Source organism: Oryzias latipes, chromosome 1, assembly GCF_053564925.1.
Source record: "Oryzias latipes strain Hd-rR chromosome 1, Olatipes_Hd-rR_3.1".
Classification (NCBI taxonomy): Eukaryota; Metazoa; Chordata; class Actinopteri; order Beloniformes; family Adrianichthyidae; genus Oryzias; species Oryzias latipes.
In genome coordinates, this window is record NC_136237.1 from 13,397,619 (window position 1) to 13,410,367 (window position 12,749).

At 39.1% G+C, this 12,749-nt stretch overlaps 1 protein-coding gene across 29 annotated transcripts in view; it reads left to right on the forward strand.

Moving 5' to 3' along the window:
* Window positions 1–12,749, forward strand: part of cacna1ab (calcium channel, voltage-dependent, P/Q type, alpha 1A subunit, b) — a 255,351-nt gene that overhangs the window by 221,504 nt on the left and 21,098 nt on the right. For 12 of the 29 annotated variants that reach the window (XM_078940252.1, XM_078940306.1, XM_078940544.1 and 9 more), the window contains 6 exons: window positions 2,349–2,454; window positions 2,768–2,875; window positions 6,170–6,273; window positions 7,862–7,882; window positions 10,894–11,012; window positions 11,971–12,106. In XM_078940252.1, the coding sequence (XP_078796378.1) occupies window positions 2,349–2,454; window positions 2,768–2,875; window positions 6,170–6,273; window positions 7,862–7,882; window positions 10,894–11,012; window positions 11,971–12,106 (594 nt within the window). The remainder of the gene's footprint in view (window positions 1–2,348; window positions 2,455–2,767; window positions 2,876–6,169; window positions 6,274–7,861; window positions 7,883–10,893; window positions 11,013–11,970; window positions 12,107–12,749) is intronic. The other 17 variants (XM_078940407.1, XM_078940575.1, XM_078940967.1 and 14 more) reach the window with 6 other exon arrangements.

Sequence of the window (12,749 nt, forward strand, 5' to 3'; positions counted from 1 at the left end):
ATCTATATTGCTCACCACACAAGATGTGATTAAAACCTAGCTGAAAATTCTTTCAGAGAAAGTTTTAGTGAATCTGGGTGTCAGTGTTGTAGTTTTCTCTCTTTCTTTTTCGATTGTTCCTTTCTGGGTTTTACTTTAGTTTATTAGTTTCTGTCTTTCTGTCAACCCTTTCTCTTCATCTCTCTGCTTGTCTGTCAGCAGTCAGGGGGCGTTTTCATTCCTTCATTCCTCCTTTCATTGAATCCTGATCTGTCTCTACTGCACTTCTCTGCTGTTTCTTCCTCTTTATCAACACCGTCTTGTCAGGAGCCCCCATTGCATAATTCAGCCCTGATAACATATCAAACAGCACGTTTTTACACAAAAACATAGTTGCAAACTTTTTTAATCAACAAACCTGTATTCAAAACACAGAATTACTGGTTAGGAAATGTCTCTGATGTGTTGCTACACACCCTCTTAAACTGAACCCTAAAACTTTGTCAGTGTTGTTTTTAGTCCTCGTCCGTATCTCTTGTCATGTTCTGTAGTTTTAAGCCTTTTTGTTTTCTGAATCCACGCACAAACACAGCTGTTCTTGCTGGAAACCTCTCTAGGATTGGGTTTTCCTTGTCTTTTTTCTTTTTCTCTTTTTAGTGTTTTCACTGTCTTTCTCTTCTTCTTCCTCATTTCACCCTTCCCCTTTTATCTGTAACTACATCCCATGACTGAGCTCAGGTTTATATAGTTTAGCCTTACTATGCATCTCTCATCAAAGACCCCTCCTCCCCTTACTCTTTATCCTTCAATACTATAACCACAAAGCCTGGTTGTCCAAAAATGAACACAAAAAAGAGAAAACAAAAGGATTATCTCTGTTTTATATTCTTTATGATTTGTTTTTCTTCTTTCAGGCAGTGCCACAGCTCAAATCCTTTTGAACTCTGACACTCACCTAAGACCCTGCACCCGTTTGGCATTGAGAGAGATCTCTACCTAAAATAAAGTACTTTAACTGCTGTTCAAATTGGCCATTTCAGGAATCGAGAATCTTAAAACATAGAGACCACCAAAAGACGCTTGTGTCAATCAAGAAAAGTCAATCCAGCTGAATTGCAGATACTCTCATTGCACGGATGCACAGTTGCCTGTATTGTAAAAGTGGGTTTTGAGGGAAGTTGTGGAGTAATGGACTGAATAAATGGGAAACTTTGGGGCTTAGACATTCGGAGTGAAGTAAAGGCATGCTGCATGCTTGGTCTGCATTTGTGGGATTTTTCTCAGGGGTGTTGTGTCATGTTGCATGCAATATTTGTTGCATGGCTTTGGTCGACACAGAGCCTGCCTGACAAGCGCTGTGAATGTTGGCTGATGCCCTTGGCCGCCTCACACTTGGCTTTGGGCATGCCAGACACTCGCACACTCTCAGGAACACACCAGCATGTACACTATCTCAACCTCATGCCGTGCTTGCAATCGTGAGAGCCCAACGCTCATGTTCGTAGGTAAACCTGATGGATTTCAACTAGACAAGATAGGCATGGTTTGCTTCATCCTATCTAGTGGTTCCTCCATCTGTTTTACCTGTTATAGACATCTGAAAACAGGGAACCTCCTAACAGGTAGGGGGAGCTCAATAGCAGGTGCCTTTGCCAAATATAACTGCAGCTGTCTCCTGAAAGAAATCAGAATATCCCCAGTGATACTGTTATTCTTTTTCAAGTCAATCTATTTTTGTCTTGCAAGGACTTCAATTAAGAGCTCTTGATTGCAGTCTGTGAAAATTGTGTGTTAGTGGAAAAGGAGGGATGTTGTGGTGGGGGATGGGGCGGGTGTATGTGGATTGCCAAATATTTATATACATGTATATGTGTGTAACAGCAAAGATGTGTAAATGCGTACATGCATTCACACATGCAGGGAACATGGGCACAGGTTGGGTCAGATGCCGTTGTGGCTCTGATTGTTCTTACTTGTCGTTCTCAGCTCTCACAGTTGCTTTGTAGCATTGGTTAGCTGTGCTGTCTGGTAGAGTATCACTGGAAAAGTAGGAGACACTGACACTTACCCATTCGAGCAAACACGCACACTTTGCAAACGCGTATAACAAGTACAACTGCATACTGAACACACAACTGCCTATTATACCTGGAGCTCATATTCACCACGTTCTGGCTAAAATCAAATCTACAATCAAATAAACAAAGTAGTCCAGAATCTGGACGGACTTTAACTGGCTGTTGTCTATGGAGCTCTCTCAACCCCAGCCCCTCCCCCCTTACCTTTTCCCATTTCCAAAAGATCAGGGTACGTGCCTCATAAAAGAGGCCATATGTTCTCATCCTCTCAACCTGACTGGTTCTTTATAGAGACTACTGCGTATGGACCTACCTGTTGCCGATGACAACACGGTGCATTTTAACTCCACCCTCATGGCTCTGATCCGGACAGCTCTGGATATAAAAATTGCCAAGGGTACGATAAGAATTATTCATTCTCCTTTAACCCCAATTAACCTAACCTAATGTAAAAAGTTGTCTTAGTGTATTTTATTTTTTCCTGCGTCTAAATTATGTGGAACAAATAATCCAACAAGACACTAACATGTTTCTTGTTTGTTTTGGCTAAATGTGACTACGTGTGAATGGATAAAACTTTTTTGGGGGGATTTTTGTCACTGGTCTCTCTCTCTCTCTCATTGGCTCTGGGTTGGATGTGTATATGATCTGTACATGTTCAAATGATTGATCCATGTGTGTCTGAATTCATGGGGTCACGGAATACCCAGGCGGTGCAGACAAGCACCAAATGGATGCAGAGCTAAGAAAAGAGATGATGGCTATCTGGCCAAATCTATCCCAGAAGACACTGGACCTGCTTGTTACCCCACACAAGGGTAAGTTACAGGGGAACAGTTAAGATTTGGTATAGTTGTATATGTGTGTCCAATCACCAATCCACCAAGAGGACAGCTTCTACCAAATGGTGTTGTTTACTGCTTTGCACCTCCTGATCAGCGTGCACATAAAAATGGACATTTAGTAAGACATTCATCCTTCAAACACTTTATTTCAGAGATAACCCATCTCTCTTTGCACACACTTCAACTGTTGAACCACCCAGAGTTCTAACTTGTCTCTAATTTCAATATAAACCATGGAAGTTGGAGTCGAGACAGATCCCTAGAATTTTGTGAACCAAGTCTGTGCATAATCTTGGCAGGTATTCCGATTTTAAATAGGATGTAACTGAAACCCATGCTGTTCTAAATTGGGCAAACAAATTGGGCTTACAATTCACAGCGTCCTTGGTAATGTGTATTCAAGTGGCCACTTGCAATAAAAAGTTTATGTAAACGCGCGTATAAAATGCATGGCCATTGAACGCACATTGAATCAGTATATTGTTATCAATAGAGTAAACTGATGTTCACAACTTCTATGATATTTGCTGTTGATCTAGATTTTAACCACAGGTGTGAAACATGTTTAAAGCCAGGCAATAAGATTGTTTAATCTGTTTGTGTTGCAAGCCACCTAGTAGTTCTTTATGAACTGCAAAACGGCCAAATGATATTTTAAAAAATAGGACTAAGGGGTAAAACAAATTTTCTCCAAAACTATCTTTCACATTGCACATGGGCTGAAAAAAAAGTTAAAGTGACTTCCCTCAAACTGGAAGATTGTGAGTTCAAATCCATTGCTGAGACATACCCAAAGACTCTAAAAATGGGACCCAATGCCTCCCTACTTGACACCCAGCATTAAGGGGTTAGACTGAGGGGTTAAATCACCGAATGGTTTTCGAGTTTGGCTGTGTCTGCAGTTTATCACTTCCCCAGGGGATGGGGAAACAAATTTCCCACATTGCCATACTTATAAGACTTTAACTTTAACTAAAGGCTTTATGGCCATCAATTACCATATTTTCCACACTATAGTGCGAACTACATTTTAAGGCGCACTGTCAATGGATGGTATATGTTGGAAATGATGTCTTCTTTAAGGTGTACTGAACTATAAGGTGCATTAGGCGAGACAAAAAAGTCAAAGATAAGTCTTTCAGTCAGTCAGACTTTATTAACGCATTCACAGTAACTCTAAATCTTGCTCATAACATGCTACACGTTAGCCATGCTAGCGTGTTGACTATACCTGTAACTCGCAACCTTGTTTGCAACACATAATAACAGATAACAGACTAATACCACAAAAATGTGACTATTCTAACAAACTTGTTGGTTACATCTAAAAGAAACACAGTCTGACACTACTACACATTAACCCTGTTAGCGTTTTTAAATAACATCCAACCTTGTTTGCATTTTGTAAAAAACACAGACGGACTTTTGGACAGACGCACTGTACCTCTCAAAATCGTTTCAACATCAGTAAATAGGCCTATAACCAGAATTAATCCATACATCTAAGGCGCACTGCTGTTTTTTGTTGTTGTTTTTTAAAGTAAGGCTTTTGAGTGCGCCTTTTAGTGTGGAAAAACACGTTATTAACCCATAAGAACCCATGGTGACATCAGTGTAACAGAAAAATATTAGAAATGTTTAGTAGTCCACTTTTTTTTGTATTCTACATTATTTAATTTTTCTGAAAGAAGTTGTCTGGGTTCTTATGGGTTGAAAGATGTATCTTACTTTATTAATATCTTAATTCATAACAATCCACATTGATTTACAAGATCATTGTCAGTTTCCACAGTAGCACACTTCCACCAATGCACAATACTGAGTTTTATACCCACCCAATCCTCACTGGTATCAGGGGGTGCTTACTATAGACGATCCTCTATAGAAGTCTTTTCACTACAGGAATATCTAACAAGCAGAAATAAATATATATGCTTGATATGAGTTGATAAGTTTAAAAGGGTGTTATTATGAAATGATTTTTAAAAGTTTCAGTCCACATTTCTATCCTGGTGCATAACTGTGCCAAAATAGGTTATGTAGTAATGCATGTTTAACAGTAACTTTAAAAGGTTTGGCTAAATACATGGCAGACATTGAGATAAATGCACTTTGTATTTAAACATTAATAGGTATCCTGTAAGATCATTTAAAGTTAGAGGATTTGTAGCCATAAGGCACTTATTTGACATACACCGTCAGAACATAGCTCAATATTTTTCTGACTTTTTAGAAGTCTGTTTTCCATCCAAACTCTGGAAAAATCTGTCCAGAGTTTTTAGAAAAAGATTGAGCTCCTGGTTCCTTGACATGTGTGGGGTGTCTGTTTCTTTATGAAATGGTTATATAATCCTCAACGTAAACAACAATATTGATAGACCAATAGAAAAAATGCAAATCTTATGCACAAAATGTGCATCTGCCTGTGAAAAGACTACAAGCTCAACTGTGTTGACAACTGTACAGTGTTGTGTTGATGTATCTGTTTGTACCCCAGTGGTGGTGAGAGTCCCCTTACAATCCCTATTTGGATAGAAACAAAAACAATGTTCTTATAATAATAATAATAATGTCATAAAAAACTATATGTGATTTTTTTTTTCCAACTCATCAGCAGTTCCAGGTCATGGATCAGGGTATGCCTGGGTGTATCCAAACTCTAAATTTTTTCTGGATTATTAGGGGAAACTTACTCTGGTTCACTTTAAGCAAACCAATTGTGTCCAGTCTGAATACACCCTTATTTAACAAATTTCATCAGACATTTCATCCTGAAGGGAAAATCATAAAGGAATGGATAAAAATGATAAACAGAATAAATGCACACTCCACTATAACAACACACTGGTACTTTTTTAGCTTCATGAAACAACTCTTTTATATAATCACAACATATGATTCAGATAACACCAAAGTATAAAGAACATGCTAACAAGTCAACTAATCTCTTTACATAATTTCTATTTACTATATCTATATATTCTTCTTCATCACAATTATGTGAAGTTATCTAGAGTAAACTAAGACAAAATTAGTAATCAGTGTTGCAACAAGAATTAAATATTAATTTAACTGTGTTTTCTCCCTGTTAAAGCCAAACCGTTTCCCTCAAATTGAGTGTTTTTAAAGCATTCTCCACCATTGCTGGTGTACTCTGCATGCAACTTTGTGAGTTTTGTATATTGTCCCCCACTCCCACTCCCCCCACGGCGCAGGGTTCCATCTCACCCCGGTCTAATCTTCCAGGGTAACTTGTCATTTTTTCAGCAGCCACAGACTTGACAGTGGGCAAAATCTACGCTGCCATGATGATCATGGAATACTACAGACAGAGCAAGATGAAAAAGCTGCAGGCCCTGCGAGAGGAACAGGTATCCCGTACACCCCCCCCCCCAAACACACACACATCCCACCATCCCAGTGAAATCCCTAACAGAGGAAGTTTTATGTTTTTCTACAGTCCTCTTTATCGTTAAAGGGCTTTCCTCCTTTGTCCTCCAATCATAGCTTGAAAATAAATTTTAAGCATACAAAGGCTAGAAGCTTCACATTTCCGAGCATTTGCACTGTTTGCATGCCCCTTGATTATCTACTCCTTAATGCTTTGCTTGCTAAGAGCCATCTAAGTATTACTTTTCTAGCCCGATGTCAGGCTGTCCCAGTGCTTGAAGTTTCCTTTGTTTTTCTTCCAAGTCAAGGGTCTGCAACCTTTAATACCCAAATAGCCATTTGGACTTGTTTCTCACTGATTAAAACCTAGTAGGAGGCAAAAAGTCTTATTTAGCCCTTTTGAAAAAAAATTTTTTTTAATACAAGGAGAAACATTGAGATGAAAGGCTATTTCTTTAAATGTGAAATTGCTTTTGACTTTTGAGGCTTGTATGATTTCTTTTTAAAAAAAAAAGATATCCACATTCTACTGAAGCTAACTACTCCTATAAAAGTTTTAAGAAACGCAAGACAAAAATCATATTTTCTCTTGTTATGTCTTGAGTCCACTTTGCTGTGCTGTAATACTAGATTTAAAGAAGTCATTGCATTTGGACATCACCTGTTGCTGCGCTGTGAGATAAGCAGCCTACAAATGCAGCCCAGGGAGAGCGCAGCCCTTGAATTTGGACACAGCCCTGGTTTTTTCTTCTGCTGCTGTAGCCCATCTGCCTTCAGCTGGTGTGTTTTCAGAGATGCTCTCCTGCATTCCTCGGTTGTAACCAGTGGTTATTTGAGTTAATTTTGCTTTCTATCAGCTAGAACCAGTCTGGCCATTTTCCTTTGACAAGCCATTTCCAGCCACAGAACCGCCGCTCACTGGATATTTTTTCTGACCATTTTCTGTAACTCCAAGCATGGTTGTGGGTGAAAATCCCAGTGGTTCAGAAGTTTCTGAAATACTCAGACCAGCCCGTCTGGCACCAGAAACCATGCCACGTTCAAAGTCACTTAAATCACCTTTCTTCTCCATTCTGATGCTCGGTTTGAACTGCAGACCGTCTTGACCATGACTACATGCCAAAAAGCATTGATTTGCTGCCACATGATTCACTGATTATAAATTAGCGTTAACGAGCAGTTCAACAGGTATGCCTAATGAAGTGGCCAGTGACTGTAAATTCAACCAATGCTAACTAAGTAGTTAGTAGCCTCAGGTTGCAGATCCCTGAGCTGTGTGAATTTGTTGATGAGGGTTAGGTGCTGTGACAGTTTACCTAGGGGGTTACTACTGTTCTCATTTTCTACGATGATACCACATTGCCTCACCTTTTGTTGATTGTCAGTGCTCCTCTCCCACTGTTAATGAATGTTTCTGAGATGCACTCGCTCCCTCCAAGTGAATATTTGGGGACACATCTCTCCACTCTTCTGGTAGCTCCTAGTGTAACACCATAAATGAAAATCTGCTCTTAAAAAAAGAGGTTTGACTGATTTCAGATGTGTGATTTTTCATTTTGCTCAACAAAGGAGGGCTTTGGAGAATGGAGGGTATGTCTGTCCCGCTTTATATTGGTAAAACAAAAACAAAAAAATAATAAGTGTGCAGTGTTTCTTGGTGTGTTCTACAATGCAACCTGTGTGACTGAACTGCATAGACAGTTCAACACAAGCTTCCTCAACATCAGCAGAGCACATGTATTTCGTGTGCATCTGCCTGCTCTTCCTGGCTCTGAATCTCACCTCACATTTTGAGTTTCTGTTTCCATTCTGCATATTTTAAAGGAGGAATCCGCCAAAAAAAAAATCTAGCTGAAAACTGCTTACATGCAACATAAAATATTATTATTTGATAAAAGAATTTGAGAAGAAATGAGGAAGATATTGTTAAAGTGAAAGTAGTATTAAAATTGATCTTGTAGAAAAATAAACCAATTACTGACAGTTTTGTTAGTAAGGGATTTCTCTACCACAAAATAAAGTAAACAAAAAAAAAAACAATAAAGACACAATCTTATTGAAGGGTGGATTCTTTCTTATACGCCTCGCCGGATAAGCATGTCTCTCCTTTCTTCATCCACTTCGATCCCATGTGTTGCTCACGACAAATTATAATTGTCTTCTTTGATCTTTGTTGTGCCTCCAAGATTTTCCTTGTCTTCCTTTTGTCTGCAGTTTGACAGTCTATTGCAATTTCATTGTCTTCGAGTGTAATGTGTGAAGTCCTTTGTTCACATCTCTGTTGCATCCCTGTCCCTGCCATGAACTCCGTTTGTCCCTCCAGGAGGGGATACGACTTTGACCAGGTTGATTTTTGCCAAACCGGTTAAATCCATCATGTCTGTGATCATACATCAGTTTGTGATGGTTGCTGGGGGGATGTTGAGTGGAGGTTTCTGTCATTTTAGGGGAATCGAAGCATACATGAACTCATGTGAAAAAAATAAAAAAACAATCTTACTGAAGCCACTGCTAAAGCGTTCTCTATTAGACAGTGTTTTCAGTAGGGGTTAATGTTTTGTTCAAATGTTAAGTCTCCATTATTCAGTTCCATGAATTAGTCAGAGGCAGAACTTTTCTCACAACAAACCTTTCTGCTTTTGAATTATTTTTTGTTGAGACAGTGCTGTGGAAAAACCTGTGTGTCTTTTTTCTTAAAAGAACATCTGTAAGAAACATGCATTTGTAGGATGAGCAGTAGAACTCCCCCATGAAAAATTTGCAAACATTTTGATGATGATGATGATGATGATGATATTTTATTCCACTTCAACTCTTTAAAGCTACGTTCAATACCGTGCGTTTAAGCAACCAATTTTAATAAAAAGTCTATGTAAAAGCCCATAAATACATGTTTCGGACTTCTGCGTTCAAAACTCTTGCATTCAGTCGGCACTATGCAAGTTTCTACAACCGTTTTCGGGGTCTACGTACAAAATGTGTAACCGTTGAAAGTTAAATCTGGTCAAAATTTGGCTCAGATGTCGTCCCTTTTAATTCACAGAAGTGCCAACCATTTGAAAATTGATCATGGAGGAGAAATTAATTTTTGTCCCTAGCACAAATTCTATGACATTAAGTCTTTCATAGATTGGAATAGAGCTATGAAAAGCAAAAGCCTGATGCTAGATTAGCGAAATTTGCATCGGTTGGACACTTTGCAGTAAGCCTCTTCCAACTGTAGGTGGCAGACAAGCGCTAGGAAACAATAAAAAAAGAAAATAAAGAAGAAGCCCTGCCCTGCTTGTCCAGTTTGAAACCTTTTTTCTTCATTACAGAATCAGATGATAGTAGTTGATTGCCTTAACACTTCACCACTGTAAAGTGTTGCATCAGGCTCCTTTTCTTTGCTTCAAAATCCGCTGGAATTACGTTCATTGTGTAAATGGTTGAAGGGTTACATTAGTCCAAAGAATGTAAACACTGGAATTAAAGCTCTGGTGTAAAGGGTAAAAGGAAAGACAGGACAAAATTTAAAAAAAGGAAACTAAAATCTGAAAGGGAGTGAGAAGAAGTAAAATCATTTTAAGTTCTCCCCCACATGCTCAAGACCAAATTTATCACCACATCCGGTTCACCCACTATCTATTACAGTCCTGTTACCTCTCACACATTCAGTTTTGGACACCCATATGGATACATTCATGTACATTTATAGATAAATATTAGAGGTACCACAAATCTCGTTTTAAAACCAATGCAGCCCTACTGCTTAACAGTATGTTTACTTTGAAAGTGTCAAACACATGCTAAATTTGCAAAGAATTAAAAATGATTGTTTTATGAGTTGATCGCTCAGTCCAGTTCCCTTTATCCAGTAAAATCCAGAACCAGTTTTGCTTTATTTAACATTAAGCATTAGTGGAATTGTATTGGTACAACACAAAAAGCCAACATACCACCAAATACAAATTTCTTTCCTTCATGTGCCTTTAGCCAATTAAAAGAAAACTGCCACATGATTCTGTTGCTAGCCATCGCCGATGATAATGATAACATTTTGACCAGCAGGTCAACTTGACATGTTAAGGAACTGGAATGTGGCTTTGTGTCAGAAAATGATCTTCCAACCTTTAGCATTCTGACCTTTTGATTGACCCTTGTTCACAATCAGACCCCAGCAGAGTGTGAAGCCAAAGCAGAAGCTGCTCTTCAACATAGGTGGTTCAGAATCCACGTGTTTGGCAAATCACATGAATTGTCATTGTATGATTTCTAAAGAAACTGTTTTTGGATGGTAACATGCTCTGGAATCTTTGAATTGAGAGTCATCTTACCTTAGGGTTTCCAAGGTAGAAGTTTCCTTATGATGCAGATTTCAGATCAGGTTTGTCCCTGAACATGATCTTAAAAAATAAAGTTCCATCTTCTGAAAGACTGTTCAGGATTTCCCCTGATCAGTGTTCTGGATGGAAACTCTACCTTGGTTATCCACACCCATGTGCTTGCTCATGGTGCCCCCTTGTGGGTGCATGCTGTGAGTGCATCCTGTGTTTGTGTCCGATGTCTTCCTCCTGTGTGCCTGATGCAAGCCTGCAGGCCATGTCATGTATCTCACACAGAACCGAACGCCATTAATGTTTCAGCGTATGGAGCCGCCCTCTGAGGGAGGGGGCACGAATGGTCAGGGGGTGCAGATCCAGAACAGCCTCCCTAACACCCAGCCAGACGTCAACAGCATGTGAGTAAATTTTGAAAATGAGTGTTCTGCTGTCAAATTGTGAAATTGTTTTTCAATTCCTTACGATGTTTTGTGGTTTTCTTCTCTTAATGAACTAAGACTTGTTGTTTATTTTGTAAACCGTTGTTGCAAAAAGGAACAGTGGTGATGAAGCCTGTTTTAGAAAATGTGTTTACTATGATATTTGTAAAAAGAAAAAAGAGAGACATTATTATTATTTTATTGTTGTACCTGGGTTATGAAAAGAGTAAAGCTTATGTATAGTTACCTTTTAACAGGAAGTTGAAAACATTGAGACTAAATGGTAAATGGTGTATCTTTGTATGGTGCTTTTCCGTCCTCGAAGTCACTAATGCGCTTTACAGTCACAGGCCCATTCACCAATTTACACACATTCACATATTGATGGCGGGTTCTCAGCCGAACATTAGCGCCAACCTTCCATCAGAGGCAATGTGGGGTTCAGTGTCTTGCCCAAGGACACTTCCACATATGGGCGGGTAAGGCGGGAATCTAACCTGCAATCTTCCGATCACAGGTCAACCGGCCTACTGCTGCACCATGGCTGACTAAAACAAAAAAAAAGTATAAATGTCAAATAAATGAATAAATCTCAGTGCAATAATTCTTTATTTTTACCCTATGTAAGAAAAATATAATTATTGATGTATTTTACAGGGCGGCTGCAGATCCTCAAAAAAGCCAAAGACATAAGAAGTGTTAAATTTTCCTGATTTCTGACTCAATTTGTTATTTCTTTTTTACTTTTTTTTGTTTAACTAATGAAAGGAAATCCCCACTCAGCCATCAAAGAAAACAATCATATCTTATTAAGACCTGCAGACTTCCTTATAAAGTTTGTTTGACACCCTGCTTCATGAACCACAAAGCTAAACTAAAGGTTTATATAATTTGAACTAAATCAGTGTGTTTCTATGTGTGTGTGCACACACGTCAGACCTCCTGAGGGTGGCATGACAGAGAATCAGTCGTGGGTGACAGAAAAAGCCCAGGAGATGTTCCAAAAGACTGGAAATTGGAGCCCGGACCGACCTTATCCTGACAACCTTCATGAAAATCGCCACAACCCACAGGTAGGAGGAGTCCAGGCATGTTGTCGGCTTGGTATTTGCACACATTGGTTTGATGCCTGTGCTTAGATTTGCCAGCCACAGCATCTTAAGTTAACAAAAGGGAGTGTGCAAATAGTGAAATAGATACTGGAGATGCTAAAAAATTGCAATTCTTGCTGTTGCAACACAAATATGAGCTGTTCTAAATCCATACAGGGACTGAGGAGCTATAAGAGGTAAGGAACAGAACTGAATTGGTTCTAGATGGCTAATATTTCTTTCCTAGAACTAGACATCTTTTTTATTAAACTTCACGAATACACTTATTCCAGACATCACCAGGTTCATATCAAAATCAGTTTTAATCAGATTTACCAATGTAGTTTTTAATTTTGTTTCTCTTTCTAAATTTGAAATGTCTCTTCTTTTTGGCAAACCTGTCTGTCTGTCTCTTCTTCTGCATTTCCAGTGTTCTCTTGGTCTTATCATCCCTATATTCCCTTAATCCTCACCCCTCAGTGAGGAATCGGGTGTGTGTTTTTGGAACTACACCCATGTCTCCTCACTGTTTCCTGTACTCTGCTCGTTTGTTAGGATGCCCAACTCCCCGGTGCCTCATCTCTCTGCTGATTGCCGTGGCAAAAAAAGATTTGCTGGAAAAGAT